The 19,280-nt window shown below is 38.0% G+C and overlaps 1 protein-coding gene across 4 annotated transcripts in view; it reads right to left on the bottom strand.

Annotated features, from left to right (window-relative positions):
* Window positions 1-19,280, bottom strand: part of col14a1a (collagen, type XIV, alpha 1a) — a 150,330-nt gene that overhangs the window by 39,994 nt on the left and 91,056 nt on the right. For all 4 annotated transcript variants that reach the window (XM_044359600.1, XM_044359599.1, XM_044359602.1 and 1 more), the window contains 6 exons: window positions 19,200-19,238; window positions 18,845-18,983; window positions 15,992-16,134; window positions 14,157-14,266; window positions 3,217-3,375; window positions 103-180 (listed from right to left, as the gene is read on the bottom strand). In XM_044359600.1, the coding sequence (XP_044215535.1) occupies window positions 103-180; window positions 3,217-3,375; window positions 14,157-14,266; window positions 15,992-16,134; window positions 18,845-18,983; window positions 19,200-19,238 (668 nt within the window). The remainder of the gene's footprint in view (window positions 1-102; window positions 181-3,216; window positions 3,376-14,156; window positions 14,267-15,991; window positions 16,135-18,844; window positions 18,984-19,199; window positions 19,239-19,280) is intronic.

Below are 19,280 nucleotides of genomic sequence, written 5' to 3' on the forward strand. Positions count from 1 at the left end.
TTATCCTTCTAATTATCTCAGGCTGAGCTACTGCACACTTGGAGAGGAGAGGAGAGGAGAGGAGAGGAGAGGAAAGTGTGTGCATGTGTGTTAGTTTCTTACCAATGCTGGCAGTTCACAGCACTTATCTCTGCTGGCCCAGGATGTGCTGCAGATGATATCAAACATCTGGAGCTGGAACTAAAAACACACACACACACACACACATGCATGAGTACACACACCAATGAACATAAACCAATTCCATTAATATAGCAATTACACTATTGTCAGTAAACACATTTCAAAATGCTTTGCAGAAATAAAACAGAGGCAGCATTAGAAATGGAATATTAACCACAATATTTTGTAAATGAAGTGGTTTTGTGGTTTTTCTGTGTCGATAAGAGACAACAGAGACAGTTTGGCTCCTCATGAGCTTTAATAACGTGCTGATATGTGCTGCAAGACATGCAGGCTGAGAGTGTTAATAAACAAAATTAATGTTCTGGAGGCACCACTAGTCTTAATCTACAGACCAGATTAGGTCATGAGAATGTGATTAATTTCAGCACCTGGTTAAACTAATAGCGACTTCTTACAAACAAGCTAAAATAAAAGCTGTCTGTATGTAGCCTGTTTATCTTAGTTTGCCACGTATCTTAAAATTTTTCAAATTCTTGTAAACATAGTTACAGACAGAGATGCAGTTCTGCCCCCTCACAAACCAGCACCTGCAGTGAATCCACATCAGCAGAGGGAGGAGGTCAGAGGATGGGAATAACTAACACTAACAATGTCTGTGCTCTTCATACTTTCTAAACTTCACACAGAGATTATAGAGTTTACATACTGACTTTGCTGCTGTAAACATTACAGTTGCTGCTCTGGAAATAATATTTGGTTATATTTAAAATATAAATCTATTCTAATCCAGTTCTGAATTAGGATTACTTCAGGACATGGTGCTTACATTCTTCATTGAACGCATTTGTTTTCTTCTTGCTAATGTCTGAGTATAATATGAAAATCTACAACCAGTGTTGTTGTTTTTTTAAAAATAAGTATTATACGGTCCACAATGATGTGAGAATGCCTAGTTTTAGTGAAATAACATCAAATTTTCTTGGCGAGAACCTCCAAACCCCCTGACTGTGTTGAGGAATTTAATTCTTTGACATTTATTACAACTACAGCTACCTGGGCCTCCAGAGTCCTTCTGGTGTCAAAAGCTCATATAAATTATCACACACACGGCTCAATAAACATGAATTAATGTATATGGAACAATTCTAAAGTACTTTTAAATTATTTCACTGATGGTGTGCACAAATACGGGTCCTAGCAACGTGGACTCTGCGCACACAGCAGCACTGCTGCTGAAAAAAATCCTGGGGGAAAAGCACTGAAATATAATACACATACGTATCACAGACACTACTTAAACTATGGGAAACTTGGATTAAATGGCTGTGAAACTGTTTTATCTAGGAAGTTAAATACATACAGACACGAACACATGATTGCAGACTTGGACAAAATTCAGTCGGCTAGTGGAAATCTGTTTTACCTCTCTGCTACTGTTTCAGTTACACAATGATAATCTATATAACTTAATTCAAAGATCATTTATGGAATCATTGTACCTTATTCGGTAAAGTTTCATCATTACTTATATCACTTATCATCATTATAACAGGAGGATTAATTTACCTCTCAGGTTCAGTTCAATTAAGTCAAAAGCAGCTACTGTTCTTTGTCATATTGAAGCTAAATTTAGCTGGGAAATGCATGACAGGCAAATTTTAGTCAAACACTGAAACCTTATGAAAAATGCCAACATTGTTCATATACCATATTATATTATATTATATTTAGTTTTATTCATACAGATGTACCTTCATTTTTGTAATCCTTTCAATCAACTAGAAGCCAAGTAAACCTACCAATAAGACAGATTTCTTTCTGTGAAGACCTTTCCCAACAAGACAGACACAACATATTTCTGAATCAATGACCATCCTCTTTACTGGCCGGTAAAAGATTATCTGTTGGTAGTGAAGAAAATGTCACATTTTCTTTATTTTCCAGCTGCTAATTTTCTTTGCAGCATTTCAGAAGTAAAATGTACTAATTACACCTCTCAGTATTTCCAGCAGTCCAGGACATCTCACCTTCTCATCAGCCTGAGTCTTTCCTGTGCTTCTTAATGGGAGCACAGCTAACAAAGTATATGTAAAACACTTTGTACGTTTCCACTTGCAATAAATAAAGTGAATTCCCACTGAGTGACTCATTGAAATGGTTTTAGATTTTTATGGTTGCCATTTTACAAGCGTTATGGTTCACAGACACACCAAACCTGATTGATCATTGCAATCACTGCTCAAAGGACAATTATAACAGCTAAACAATTATCACTTGACTATACAAGAATTTCATTTATTTACACTTTTTTACACTTTTAACTGTACTTTACACCTCAGGAATATTAAAAACCACAGAAATACTAAAAAACAGCCTCTATTTAGATGGATACATGCATCACATTGCGAAATAAGTTTTTGTATATTTCTTTTTGTCAGTTACTTAAGATTTTGTCTACTGTCCTGAGAACCTTCCTGTACTTCTTGTCTGGAGGACATCCTTCAAGTTTCTTGACCAGTGGGAACCATGGATGTATTATAAGAGCTTGATACTGGACTAAAAATGGCACCCATCCAGTTCAATAAGAATTGCTTGGCTGGCACATACGCCAAAAAAAGTTTCTAGCTTCCGAGTTTGCTTCCACGTTGTGTGGCCCACTGACAGTAGCGCCACCCCGCCTGCAAGTTCCCACTTAGCCCATAGACTTTACATTGTGGTGACGTCACAGATTTTTAAATCGCTTTTCTCGGCTTGAGGAAAGTTTTACAAATATAAAACCTCCATGGATCAAAAATTCATAATAGAAAGATTGAATAATTTAAGTTGTTTGCAGTTCGAGGAGTCCTGTCAACAGTTTTACAGATGTCTCTTTTACAATGGTGGTCTATGGGGAAAATGTTTTTTGGGTAGTGGGGGGATTTTTCACTGCAATATCGCAAGTGACCACTGGGAAAAATTGGCTGCAAGTCTGAGTGGTGGAGCCCTATCAAGCTCTTATAATTCACCCATGTTGGGAACCCATACAGGTATGTATTTATTCTCTTCTTTAGAGTGCACTTCACAATGATGCAGACAAGAATTCATACTGACTGGAGCAGAGTTGTCCCGTCGGCCTCTGGACCGGACCATCCGTCCCAGGATCTCCACACCATCCGTGGTGATGTTACCAGCTGCACTGATGCCTTTCTCCCCAACGACAGAGCAGTCTAACACCACCTTCACAGCTGTCTTGCTGATGGTCACATGGAGCTGCATGAAGAGACGATAAGATGCATTAGAAAAACTTTGGAGTATTTCTCAAACCACAACTAAATCTAACACGTGTGGAGCAGATAAGTTGCAAAAATGCCTTCAATTTTCTTTTGACTTAAGTCTGAGTCTGATTGCAGGACAGGAGTATTTTTACATTATTGTATTGGTACTTTTACTTCAGTAAATGATATGAGTTCTCCTTCCACCACCAGTTTAAATACATAGATATAGGCTGTCCACATTTTTTAGCAAGTCTCAGTAGTCTCAATGTCTCAGTCGTTAATCCTTATATTTGTATTACTCATCATTATTGCCATAAAATGTGACCAGACATAAACACAAACAATTCAATAGCTGGAGTCAATAAAACAGAGTTGTTGTATCATTTCAAGTGCAGCATTTTCACAATTCTTGTTTCTGTGATCAGCCAGAACATAAAACATTCAATTGCCGCTTACAGTATGTGTTCGAGAGCCAAGAGAGTTTCAGCTCTTTCCTGACTAATCACAGTGAGAATGATTTCCTTTGCTTATGTGTGTTGTTATAAACACAAGCTAAAAGCATCTAAGCACACAAATTGGCCCGTCCAGTCAGTGCTGGAGGCTCAAACTGCCTCCTTAGGGGAAACCACTGCCAGCGCTATGATCCGTGAAATTCATCTGGTTGTGTGGTTAATGAGCAACGAGGGCTGCATCCTTGTGATGGATTGTAATAAACCAGACTATTAGTACCTGCATGTTTCATTATTAAATGTTTTCTCTCCCTTTTTGATTCTCTCTTTTAAACAATCAGTAAAAAAAAAAAAAAAAAATCATGTACTGTATATCATACTGTAGGAACATGAATGCATGTGTGCAACACATACACCTCTATACACAGTAACACGGTGCAGCTAATGGACAAAGTTCATATTTGAGTGTCAGAGCCCATTCCTCAACTGACGTCTGGACGACTGTTTTATAATGACTTTCGGTTCTCATCCTCTATTATGCACACTTCACTGGGCAGGACTGTGTATGTGACCATGTGTGCGACCATGTGTGCGTGTGTGTGTGTGTGTGTGGTTGAAATCCTCTAAGGTGAGAACATTTTGCTGGTATTTTGTGGCATTTAATGGTTGCAGTTAAGGTTAACATTAGTGGTTAGGGAATGAATACAGGACATTGAAATGTCTAATGGTATATAAATGTATACGTTTCTGTGTGTGTGTGTGTGTGTGTGTGTACCTGTGTTAAAGCTGCCTGTCACTCTCCTTCAGACTAGCTGGTTCCTCCATTTACGCCAGCAATGACTCAGACTTATTTTCAGTCTGGAGGAAGTCTATTCTTGAAAATGTACTATTTTGAACCATTCGGTCAAGGAACAGTCTGATGCCAACAGTAGCAGGTATCAGAAATCGTATCAGGTATCAGGTTTGTTTTGATCAACAGCTTTGTTATGGCTATGTTCTCACAGATTGACATAATATGTTTAACACCACTTTACACTTTAATGTTTCATGCTATTCAAATGTACCAAACAAAACTATGTAAAACATTCTTTATATTAAATGTTGACATGCATTTGAAAAGAATTATTTCCAACACATTTCCACATACATGAACATACAGGATACAAACAACCACTGTGTTTTAGATTTGTGGATGTGTTTTTTCCTCCATCCATTACATTCCTTTTTTTCTGTGGTGTATGTAAGTCAACTTGCTTCAGTTATATCTCATATTTATTGCAACAGTTCTCTTATAAAATTGGAAGATATAAAAAGTATTCACAACATTACCTTCAGTAATAAAAATAGTAAGTTTAACATACCACTAGAAAATCAAACTCTTTCATCTTTGTTTTTCAGCAGAATTTCAACTTTCTACTTATTCAACCTATTTATGGAAGCATGTTTCACTCAGGATCGCAGCCAATATGACGATATCTGAGGGCAGAATCTAGTGCAGATTGAGTGTAAAATGAAGTATATTACAAGTTTGAATTAAAGTACATTATTTGGGCCTCTGCACTGTCATGACTAGATGAGTTAGAAACTAATTTGATTGTTAAAAACACTTATTACAACTCTTTTTGTTGTTGTTTTGTTATTCTGAGATGCATTAGATAACAGTGAGGCTGACAGGAGACAAACCCCCAAACTGAGACTTCAGATCTTTTTTTTTTTGTATAGATCAGCACAACAACAAGGAAAAACAAAAACCCTAACCAGATGCAATGAGGGTGAATAAAATAAATAAAAGTAGCATACTGTTTTTCACTTTGTGCTGCTCCTGGCAGGTCAGATGGCTGGCTGGACTCTACTGGATCCATCCACAGCTAATACTACTGCCAGCACAGGATAAATTTATCTCTCTCTGGAACTACGTGGTGCAGTGTTAACCCACGCTCCAATCATGACACCCAAACATAAAGGAGAGGACTGTGTCAGTCTATCACAGGTGTGAGATCTTTTAAAGCAACAACAAGATGTCTACATGCAGTTACTAACGCAGTGAGAAAACAACTTCAATGGCTTTGTCCAAATCTTGGTCGATTCTACTAACCAACGAATGGACGATATGATTAAAGAGGTCTAGGACCTAAAGATCAGTTTGCATTTCTCCAATAAAGAAGTGGAAGAAGACCTAAAAAAGACTTGCAAGGAGATGACAAAAGTGCAAAGATGCACTCATAGACATCAATACTGTGTGTGAATGAGTCTTATCAATGAATGAATGGAATAATGTAACTGTAGAAAGCATTCCTGAGAGAGAGCGGGGAGGAATCTGAGGACGAGGTCTTTGAGATGTTCACTGTAAAGCTACAGATAGATGAAAAGAGGATCGAAGTGGAGCATGCCAACAGGATGGGAACCAACTCAGGTGACAGGTGACTTGGGCCAATACAATTCAAGGACAAGATGGCAGTTCTGGAAAGAGACCATAAACTGAAAGGACTTAACATATTCCTCAATGAGGACTATACTGAGGCCAGAGGCGAAAAGAACTCATTCCAGCTATGAAAGCTGAAGGAGGTAAAGGGAACATTGCATACATCCAATACGACAGATTCATTGTCTACTCTCCCTCCCAAAAGACTGAGTGGAAAGAGCCAAGTCTATGGGTTCATAACAAACATAACACACACACACACACACACACACACACACACACACACACACACACACACACACACACACGACTGATGGTGTTGCTGTTTGGACTGTCTGTTCTTTTCTACACTATGTCTGTATTTGATAAACTTCCCAGGAAAGGGCTAAAAATAGCCCATGTTAATATATGTAGCCTCAGAAATAAGGTTCAGGATATCAATAATTTGCTAATGTCAGACAACATTCATATTCTGGCCCTCTCCAAGACCCACTTAGATGACTCATTTGATAATGCTGCAGAGGCAATACATGAATATACCATCTAGAGAAGGGACAGGGATAACTGTGGGGGAGGAGTTGCAATATACATTCAAAGCCACATTCCTGTTAAGCTCAGAGAGAACTTAATGTCAAGTGCTGTTGAAATGTTGTGGTTGCAGGTTCACCTGCCTTATTTAAAGCCTTTTCTGTCGGGTTGCTGTTATAGGCCACCAATTCTGACAGTTAGTATATCTATATAATTTGTGTGAAATGCTTGATAGAGTATATGATGTGAATAGAGAGATTTATTTCCTGGGAGACCTGAATATTCATCAAGCTGAAAAGGAGACTTCTCACTGTAACCAGTGCTTGTAATCTGGCCCAGGTCATTAATCAACCTACCAAGGTTTTCATTAACAGTACAGGACTCATATCATCCACATGCATTGATCATATTTACACTAACACTGGAGAATTTTGCTCCAAAGCTGTATCTGTAATCAAGTAGCTATATTCAAGAAAGCCAAAGTTCCAAAGGTTGGGCCTAAAATAGTTTTTAAGAGATCATACAAGGGATTTTGCTGTGACTCGTATCTGGATGATGTTAAAAATATTTGTTGGTCTGAAGTGAGTAAAGAGAGGAACCCAGATGCTGCACTTGATGTATTTATGAATATGCTGCTTCCAGTTATTGATAAACACGCAGCTGTTGGGAAACTGACTGTTAGTGCACCGTGGATTGATGAGGAGTTGAAAAAAATGCATGTTTTTAAAGAGATGAAGCAAAAGTAGTGGCAAATAATCCTGGCTGCACATCTGAATGGCAGACATACTGTAAAATAAGGAACAATGTGACTAAATTGAACAGAAAGAAGAAGAAAATGTATTATGAAACTAAGATAAATAATATAAAGGATGATGGAAAAAAGCTCTGGAGTACCTTAAACTATATCATGGGCAGAAAGAGTAACTCAACTCCATCTTTCATTGAATCAGATGGGTCTTTCATTGCTAAACCTTTTAACCTTGCCCAAATATTTTAATGATCATTTTATTGGCAAAGTGTGTAAACTAAGGCAGGAAATACCAAAATCAAGTCGTGAGCCATCATATTTATGTATAAAAGACCATGAAAGGCAAGAATTGTACTTTTGAACTGTATAAAGTGAGTATAAACAAAGAGTTGCAGACAGCACTAGAAAGGGTCACTAGTAATAAACATATCAAAGACTAAGAGCATTGTATTTGGTACAAATCACTCCTTGAACTCTAGACTCCAGCTGAATCAGATGTTGAACAATGTAGCTGTTGAGCAAGTAGAGGAAAAGATAGACAGATTCTCTTGTTGTAAAGATGGGGAGGAATATATCTGTAATAAAGGCTCTAGTTTTATCACATCTAGACTATTGCCCTATGATATGGTCAGGTGCTGCAAAGAAGGATCTAGAAAAACTGCAGCTGGCTCAGAACAAAGCAGCCCGTCTTGCCCTTCGATGCACACTGAGGTCAAATGTAAACAACATGCATGTCAATCTCTCTTGGTTAAAAGTTGAGCAGAGGCTGCTGACAGCATCACTCCTTGTTTTTATTAGAAACATTAATGTATTGAAAATTCCTGATTGTTTGTATAGTCAACTCACTTTCAGCTCTACATTACTTACCTACCCCACCAGACATGCCATCAGAGGTCACTACACAGTTCCTAAATCTAGAGCACAATCAAAGCAATGTGTGGTATTATATCGAGCCATTGTTGCAGGGAGCTCACTCAGCTCAGATTGCTAAAGCAGACAATAAAGTGAGCTTTAAAAACAAATGAAGCAACACCTAACAGCCCTACGCCTGTAACCACATTAATCACACTTTGTACATTCTTTTTTTTATGTATATGAATATGTTGTAAGATTTCACTTTGTACGTATATTCAGTGCTTATGAATTTAGTGTATATTAAAGCTGGAGTGCGGGACTTTTGTCTCCCCCTTCTGATAGTGAGTTTAAAGGGGGGTATGCAGCACGCTCTCATGTGCACCCTGAATGACAAGTACACATAGAGGGCCGGTAAAAACAATATATTTTGATGGTCCACCAGCCCAAAACCGTATTTTTTGATGGTCCACTGACTCACCAGGATTTGTCCCAGTATGCTCATACACCATTGGCCGTAACCTACTGTTGCGGCTGTAAAACGGTGAATAAACCCCGACAAAATGACTTGTTTCACTATCAGAATTGGATCCATTCGGTCCTATAACATTTGGAGAGTCTAGAAGAGCCACATGATTAACGGACAGACAACCAGCGCAGGAATGTCATGCCTCACATGACATTTAAAAACTTGGCATACCATGAAATACAGAGAGATTTATCTGGCGGTGATAGGCTTAATTGGCATTGTGTGAACTTGTTTGGCACGGGCTTGAATGTAATGGACGTTCATTTATGTGTAAAAGTTCTGCACTGAAGGTTTAATATATATATATATACGTGGATATGAATAAGAATGAGTATAATAATACGTTTGAGACAAAGAATATTGTTAGATATACTTTCTGATTTTAATATCATTTGGTTGTTTTGTCTGTAAGTGTCTTTATCTGTCAGGCTTTTATGTTTTGTGTGGACCGAGCAAGAGTAGCTGATGTTCTGCATCATGGGGATCCTAATAAAATCCTAAAATCCTATGCTCACACATATACAGGCAAACAGACATGCACACACATGTGTTTTCTGATGCTAATGTTGTCTTAGACATCAAAAGTACCATTGTGAATTACAAAGCACCTCATTTGTTTGTGTCTCTGTCAACAGATTGTTCCTTTTTTCTCTGCCAGAACTCTTTTTTCTTTTCACTTTTCAGACGCAACACAAATTACTTTTTTATTTTCAAAAGCACTGACAGTGCTACATTATCTTTGTCATGTCGCACATATGACTTTGTAATTATCTTTGAAAATTAATAACAACTCTGTTGTATTTACTAATAGCTAATAACTAAGAGTAAAAACCCATAACACTGAGCTATCAACTTCTTCACTGAGTACAAAGAGAGCTAAATCAACAGGAGCACAAAAACTGAAAGGTTTTCTTTGTGTAAAATGGTACAAAGCCTGGACTTTCTTTAATAGTTTTAATCTCTGGGCATATTTTGCCCATTATGCTCACTGCAGACTGCCTTAACATCATAAATAAATTAAAATATCTGAAAGCATGTTTTATTCTTGATTTGAAGAGATGAAAAAAGCAAGTTGATACCAGAATATTATATGCATTGCTATCTTAACACTGAAATATGGCTGATGAAAAGGTGGAAGGAAACAAGTGAGGATGAGAAGGAAGCGAGTGAATAAAGTTTTAAACACAAAGTGAAGTAGTGTCTCTGATACAAAGATGGAACTGGAAATTTGGTGCCCAGACAAACACACACACACACACACACACACACACACACACACACACACACACACACACACACACACACACACACACACACACACACACTTAAATTGTTATGGCAGTTTTTAAACATTTTTGTGTGAGATAATGTGGTTGAAGTTGATGAGGTTGTCATCATAGTATCTCTGCTGACTCGACTCGGCAGTCTCTGACCTGCATTTAAAAATGCGTGTTCTTGCCCGTGCGTGCTCACTGTACATGTGTATGTCTGAGTATATGCATACTATGTGCTTTGTATGTAAATTCATGCTTATAAAAGTTTGCAGGATTTTTTAAGCATGTAAATGTACTGTATGTTTAAGCATTTACATCCATGCATGTATGTCTACATCTATGCCTGTGTGTGTGTGTGCCATATGTGTGGCCCCTTTCCTCTTCTCTCTATAGTCAGCAACCATGAAATGCTGCTTTCATGAAGGATGAAACTTTATCGCTTTGTAACTAATAATCCACAAACTGCTCTTTTAAATTTTCAACAAAGTTAGCTGCTCCTGCTCAGTATCTGTCTGATGTCATTAAATCCAGAGATGACCACACCTCTGGCACAGATGTAGCCTATTGCTATGTGGGGAACATTAGAAAGATAAACAAAAGTTTCATTGCAGCTGGAGACATTGTCTGTGCTCAATGAGTAACTTGGCAACGGTCATATGTGGATTTTTTTTAATAAGTAGACACAACAGAAATAACTCTACAGTATATCTCTGAATTTGTGGAAACAGTTTTAATGATGAATTTCTTTTAAACGAGAAACATCTGCAGTGTTGACAGGCAACACCAAGGTGATGAAGTGATCAAGAAATGGTTTTTGAGGCTAGCATATTGACTATAAAAAGCAGTCAAAATTTTGGCCCAAGTTGCACCTGCTATTAAAATGTGGTCTGTATCTAAAAACACCATAATGTTCAACAACATATACTCAAAAACTGAACAAAAGTGTAAGGCGAAAAAAATAAATGTTCCCACCCAGTAAAATCATGTCTATCAAAAATATCCTTTGAGCGAATGTCATTCTTGGATTACAAATGCTCGTGTGTGACACAAATACTAGACTTCTATACACAGGCAAAAATATACTTAATGTTTATTTTAAGACTTCACATAACTTACTATACAAGAAAGGTGTAAATGCACTACTTGTATTCCCCCTCTACTAATCTTGTATATCCCTTTACTATCTTGCCACTGTCTAAATCCTCCCACCTCCTCAGTCTGCTAAAACCCTAAAACAGATAAGTAGGAGATCCTTATTGCACTTTCTCACCCCGTCATTACAAATATGTGAGCCTGCAGTTGAACTCAAACTGCTCACAGACAACATATATTTTAAACAATTTCACCCATTTTGAGGCTTGAAAATGAACACCAGGAAAACATTCCTAACTACTACAGATTTAGGCACAAGAAAACTGATCAATCCCATTTTACTTGTTAACATTTAGCTTCTATCCAGATTAATCATCATGTTGTTAAACTTCAACCAAACACAGCTCCAGTCATCCCAACAGAGTGTCTTTAATGGGCAACACTTCTATTACTAGTTGCTGCTTTTCTGTTAGCATTATTATGTCTTCCTCTTCCTCTGAATGTACAAATGTATAGATTTAAATGTATACTTATAAGAACCACTAATGGATGAATTGATTAGCAGTGAATTTTTAGTTCCACTAATATATATATATTGTGAAGTACTATAAACTGGGGAGCTGGGTGTACTTTTTTTTATAGTGCACAATGACAGCTTTAACTGCTCGCTCACACTCTTAATGGCAGACGTTTGATCATTTGAGGAGATGCAAAAATGGTGTTCATACACTTTTGGAGTGTAATATGGCTCTGAGCAATATGCAAGTTATCCAGAAAATTACTCTCTTTTCTCCTCTGTGTCTACTTGTCTCTCTGTTTTTTTCCATGCGTTTTTCTGCCTGTATTTCTCTTTCTATCTCACATTCAATCATATCTATTGCTTCTTTCCTCTCATTTTTCCCCTCCCTCACCTCCCAGTTTGTGTATGTGTCTGCTTCGCTGAGCAGTGACGGATCCTGCTGGGTATTCCTGCTTCAACACAAGGTGTCTTCATATGGTAATCCCTTTATATCTGACACACAAACATGCACATGAACATGGACACTCCTCTTATTCACTTGTCATCCTGTCTAAACAGAGACATACACTTCCTCTGGTCAGGCAGTTTTCTGCATCTCTTCCCTCTCTGAACATTGTCATGTTCTCCAACAGAAAGACAGACAACTATGGAGAAGACAAAAGGCCCAGAGAATGATGGACAGCTACTCCCTGACATTTTGAGAATCGAGATCAAGACAGAAAGAGACAGAGAGAGTTGGTGTTGGTTTGTTTTCAGCAGAAATCCACAGAGACCCACTGAAGAAACTATAAAAACAGCAGGTCAAACGCAAAAAAAATATTGTTTTGAAAGACTTTGCCTAATTTAATTTTCAAGTTATGTTTCCATCCATTTGTCGAACAAACGCTAACCAATCTTTCAAAATGTAACAACACAAACAATACATGCAAATGTTCATTTCCATCAGCCTTGCTGAAGTAAATACACTCCTGAACAAAGTGCTAATTCAAAAAGAACGTCTGTGAGGACAAAAGAACTGATTACTATTCGACAAGTTATTAATATTTTTTATCAGATAATGTTGATATTTCATGCCAAAGTGTTTTGTAATGAAAATTAGTGATTCACTGGGCTGTTGAGGCCAAACCAACGTTATTATTTATTCAGTACAGGCATTTGCATCACTATTTATCCCATAATTTCTTTTTTCACAAAACACTTTCTCCTCTCAAGTGAGCAGAAAATTGTCTTTTATTGAGGGAATGCCATCAAAATTTGCCATTTCCATTCAGTCTGACTAATTTGATACAACATAATTTCCATAAAAGTGTTTGGCTAGAATCTGAATGATTGACGGAAACGTGAAATGTCTTTTTCAGAGAATTTAATAGGAGGACAAACCAATAACATCTCTGGTGTTCCAGTCTGAGGTCAGGAAAACTACCACTGAAGATTGGTTGAACTGACACATCATTTTCATTTGGTCTGTACTTTGATATGGTTGTTTTTTTCTGGCTCTGAGAGATTAATAATACTTTTTTTTTTTTTTTACAAGAGTAATTATTAAGTGTATAAATGTCAATAGTAATGACAAATGTCCACAACGACTTCATCAGATACCACAAAAAGGTCTTAAAGGGTGATGAAATCTGCAGCTTCACTCCCACAACACACACTCCACTAGTTTAAAAAATAAAATAAACTGGGTGTAGAGAGAACAGTGGAGAGTGGGAGGGAAGAGGGAGGAGGGCTATCATCACCTGCACATACTCACACACACACACACACACACACACGCACACACATGCACACTAACCACAGCAGTGTTGACAGGTCAAGAGAAAAGTTCCAGCCAAAGAGCCACTGGAAAACCACCCAACAGGCTCCACAACTTCAAAAACATCAAACTGCAGCAGATCTTATTTTTGTTTCTTTCTCAGCAGCTTGCCAGCAAGCTTCCAGCTCCCTCGCTTCCCCTCTGTGCTGCAGAGTTTCAGTGCAGCAGATCTGAATATTTATCAAGGTGTCCTACCTAAAAACTGCACTGTGGATTTGGACTCTTAAACTGATGTGTGATGCAAACTGGCACATGTAGCTACTGTGGGACAGGCTGTCTCTGGCGTTGATGTGGTTCTAGTTTTAACGGACCTGCACAGTCTGGATATCTACACATAAGCAGTCATTATTTGCCAGAAGCTCAAAAATCTCTACTTATTATAATAATATGAAAAAAAAGCAAGCACATATGCATTTTTGAAACTATAACCAATAAATGCAATGTTTTTACTTTCTACTTGTTTAATGACTAAAATGACCAATCAGTCTTATCATTTACCATTCAAAGTCAAGTAATTAACAATCAAACACTTAAATAAAGACCAACCTTGTGGAAACTGCCATGGAAGATTTTTTTGATTTCAGTTCCTTCAAACGTGACGGTCTGAAAGTCTCCTTTGTAGTCATAGTTGAAGAACGTTAAGGTCTTTCCAGAGTCTGTGGGGTGACAGAGGTGATAGTGAGTGAGGAGAAACAAAGAGAGATGGTTTATCAGATAAGAATTTATCTTGCATGTCACCGTCTCTGTTTGGTTTCTACTATTAGACTATTAAAGATCTAGTTAGAAACAACAGTTAACTACATACAGTAGCAACAAACAACTTGCATTTTTGTGCTGAGCTGCTGTTTCCATTCATTTCATAGAAAATCAAGATTAATATTATTGAAAAAGTACAAATGATCACATGTCAGTTTTATTGATACATGTATAAACTTATCATTTCATATAATTCCATTGTGATATAGATATGAAATCCCTGTCATCTTTAATTTGCAAAACCCATATGATAAGGTTATTTTTCACCAAGCACTGAGAGCAACAACAGGACAACATAACATTATTCTAAATATAAATGTGATATTTGCCTCAATGAAATGTGTGTGTTTGAAAACTCAAAGATTGTCAGATCATTATTGGAAGATAAAACAGTAAAAGCGTGCGAATGAGTAAATGGATCACTGGACAGTCCACAAAGTCCAGCTTTGCCTTTGAACTTCTGGCAGAGGTATTTGTGTTGTTTTGTGGTTCATTTTCTTATAAAAATTATGATAATTTTGTTGCTTTGCACTCTAATCTCCACTCACCTTTATGCAAATAGTTTACATAATGATGGTGCAACTTCTGCAAATTTAACTTTGTAAGGTTATTTCAAATCTCTGGGCCAATTTACTGAGGTCAAGATGACAAAAATAATAAATATTTTCATTTCATCTTCAATTGTGGATCATAAAACATTTCTCCCTAACTTAATAAATTCTTCAGCCATTAATGTCTTGAAAGCTCTGAGGAGCAGCCGAACATTTACCAAAACTCAAAATAAAAATCTATTTTTTCTTGTTGCCGTTATGTAGCTGTATCAGGGTCAACAGGAAAACCAGAGCAGACAAAATGACTTTTTTCCCTTCGGTGTCTTCCAGCTACTCCTGGGGATCCCAGGCTCATCAAGGCCAGCTGGTAATATCATCTCTTCAGCAGGTGAGGGGTCTGCTCTAAGTCTCCTCAAAGTCAGTGGTGTCCGAAACACCTCCAAAGGTTGACGCCTGAGGAGAGTTCTTACTGTGTACTCAAACCACTTTAATTGACTCCTCCTGGTGTGGAGTGTTTCTGTGACATCGCTCAGCACACACTCCTACTGATACAAAAATCTACTGGACCATGGTCAATCTTGTGATACCATTTTCATCGTCATCCCATCTGTTTTGGCTTGAAAAAAATGGCTTTTTATCAAACTGTGGTCCCAAGTGTACAATGTCAGGCATTTGAGGATCAGCACCTCAAAGTCTGAGGTCATTGTGTTTCCCCTCATTAACAGCCTGTCCCATTAAAAGAGGGTCAAACAAAGGAGATCGTCTACAAACAGAGGAGAAGGGCTCAGGTATCTCTGTGTCTCTATGTAAATGTCATTATATTGGATGAAAGAAATGCAGTTGTATCCCAGCTGTAATTAGTTATTCTCTCCAGCCCTATGTCTGAAAACTACTGCATTATGCACTCTCACGGTTTATTTGGACGCATTGGTTTTGGACTGCTTATTTGGACTGCAGGAGCCAGCACACATCTGCTGTTTGAGCCTGTACTTGTCAAACTGTGATGTGTTGTGATGCAGGTGAGCCAATGAAGAGATTAAGAAGCAAAAAACAAGTGAAGTGATTCAAACTCACTGTCCAGAATCAGTCCCACCAATGGCTCGCTGTCCTTATTGAGGATTTCCCACAATGCAAAGGGCTCCTGCGGAGTCTCAGGAAGTAGCCGGAGCATCATAGAAATGGTGTAGTCGGAGGGTAAACCTTCAGGGTGAAGATACCTGGTGCACACATGAAAGCAAAGGCAAACACACACACACATACACACAGATAGTGAGCTTTGCTGTGCCCTAAAGGCATGTACCCACTAGGTGTCTCTTTCAAAGTGCCATTGTCTCTTCTCAGCTCGTCTGAATGCTTTCAGAGTGCGTTTGGCTGCCTCAGACTGTCTTTGAGCACCAGTTTCTTTTTTGATCAGAGAGCGTAGCCTTTTTTGTGCAGCTGCCTCCGAGCACTTTATGTTCAAATCATCTCTGCTTCAACTTTTCAGAGCTCTCGTCAATGTCACTTTTCACAAACTGAACAATCACAGTACAAGAGTCTAAAACTTAAAGCTGGATGACATAAAAACCACGGAAAAGCTCCCAAATTACAAGATAACAGAAAGAAAGATAATATGGGAGCACATTAGCCAGCCATTGAATATTACTGCTAAGTTTTTGTCTACATGGGTTTTATAGTGCATATTTCCCTGCAGTATATTGCTGGCTGAACGTTACCTGAACCTGAAAACCTCTCTGGTAATTTTTTTCTGTCCTTTGCTTCCAGCATCTCTTAATGCTCTGATGCCTTTTATTTTTCTAGTGGCCGTGGTCTAAATTTTCAATTTGAAACCCATTTGAAATGCACAATGTGAACTCCAAATGACACCTAAAGACATGACCACAAAACCTTTAATCTTTGTCATCACTTTATTAATTACTGATTGAACCCAGTCTAATCAAACTGAGCGCTACAATAGCCCCTAAAAGTGTCCTGTGTGAGCTATGAAAATTAAAATCCATGTATACGATCCATAGGAGAAAAGCAGACATATAATAAATTAGAATTTGAGTTTAATTTTTGGGAAGTTTCTGTGTTGCATTGATCAGCTTGGACAAATTGGATTATTAATACTTACAATAATCTAATAGAATTAAAGGACTTGCACTTTAAGTCTGTTCCACAGGTAGCTATAGGGTGTGAAATGTGTACTGGTGGCATTTGCAGCATGCAGTAAATCCTAATAAATGCAAGCATCTATGTTTTTTGCTTTTTGTATAAACTGTAGACCCTTCCAGTTGTTGGTGACATGTTATGTAAATTTTCATACATGACACCTGAGATGCAGTTTTTACATGTAACTGATTATTGTGGCAAAACATGCTTTAATTTAGCAGCTGCTTTCCTGCTCTGAGACAGAAATTGCCAAATTACTTTTGTGTTAGTTGGCTGTAGGAATCGTAGGGATTAGTGAAAATTGCATGTTTAATTCATAATTGCAATGATCTGTTTCCTGCTTCCGTTAAATTGCTTTTTATCTTAAAAATATGATGATTTGTCAAAACTGCAATTAGTGTAAGTTTTGAAAGGGAGGAAAGACGGTGCAAAAACATTTAAGTCTTAAAATGACTTCCACAGAGGGCACAGACAGTGTACTGCCACGTGTGGAAATACAGTCTTGATTCAATAGTATTCAGAAAAGGCTCAAAACCTACAATCTTCAAGATGTTTGTGGCTGTTATTATTTAACACTGGGGACAAGTACTGTATGTCGGACGTGCAAGACAGCAAGTGTACAGTAACACAGCCCAGGTGTTCCTGGTGAACCCTTTTGTCCTAAAGATTATCCAAACAAAGATAAAGGGAACATTTTTGACATGTTAGCTTTTACGTCAGTTCCCCTGTGGTTTGCTATTAGCCAGAAAGTCGAGTCATTTTCATTGGCAGGACTGTGGAATAGTTCTAGGACCGTGTGTGTGTTGCTGGCTGATAATTCAAAGTCTTCTGGTGTTTGTGTCCTGCTGACTACACAGTTACCACACCCCATTTCAAGGAGAGGAAGGGAGAGTCACTTAGCAAGCAAACAAAGATGGATAAACATTAGTAGGCTCAAAATAATTCCTTGAAACTCCTTGAAATTCTGAAGAAATTCAGGGTGAAATGGTAGTGAGCAGAATTTGGCAGTATTAAAAACAAAAAAAACAATCTATGACTTGATGACTGATAATGATACAGACGGATGCTGTGTAGAACAAATAATGACTCACTGGTTTCTGGTACTATGCATGTGTAATGACTTAGAGGTGCTCCTCAGAGGAACATTTTAATGTGCAGATATTTTTGAATATAATGGTGATTTATTAATTAATGCGTCTGTGTGTGGTGATGATTGTTTTGTGAGACTGAATCATCTTCTAACCTTGTGTATTTTTGTTCTCAGGTGTCTGTTGGAGGAGGGATATTGATCTCAATGACACTCGAACAAATTAAACTGTCACCTTCAACTTTGTCTGATATCACTTATTTTGTCTGCCGATGTAGCCGATCACACAGGTTGACCTCTATTTATGCAAACATAACATACTGATTTGATCAAGGGCTTTTTGGCAACTTCGGAGTCACTCTTAACCTTGGTTAACAGATTCCATTTTTGAATTGTTTTCTAACAACAGAAAAAAGAAAATACATCAAGGGGAACAGCTAAATTGTGTGTTCAGCTATAACAGAACACAGCACTAGTGACTATGAAGAGTAGGAGGCAGCAGAGTGGAGGTTTAAGTAAGCACAGCAACCCATGAAAATCTAACCCCTTACCAGATGGTGCCCATATTTTATTGCTTGTCAACTGAAACAGAATTGCTGGAAAGTGATCAGAAAACTGCTAGTGTGACTGAACAAAAATTGTTTTCATATCTTGTGTGTTTGTAGATTTCTCTTGTTCTTACTCACTTGGTGGGCTGTGACACCAGAGCGTCACGGTGTAACCTGTAACAGGGGTAGCTGTTGAACGAACCCGGCTCCAGAGAAACTCCAGGTATGGTGCTGTACTCCTTCTCTACCAGGCCAAACTTCTCCATCATGCGGAAACCTGCAGGAGACAAATCTTTATTATTACCATCATTATCGTCACAACAAGCATCTTCCTCCTCCGTGTGATCACTGTAATCACAATCATTACCGCCACTACAGTGCGCACCGTCATTATGTTGTTGCAATCATCATCATTAGCTTTTGATAGTGTGATTGGACCTGTGTGACCATTGTACAGTATATATGTATTGTTCCTGTCAATTACACCTCTTACCTGTCATTGTGTTACCACTCATCAAAACAGATGGACAAGCTGAAAGACAGAAAAGAGTCTGTTAGTTCATCCCTCATATTT

The sequence above is a fragment of the Thunnus albacares genome, chromosome 8 (genome assembly GCF_914725855.1).
Source record: "Thunnus albacares chromosome 8, fThuAlb1.1, whole genome shotgun sequence".
Classification (NCBI taxonomy): Eukaryota; Metazoa; Chordata; class Actinopteri; order Scombriformes; family Scombridae; genus Thunnus; species Thunnus albacares.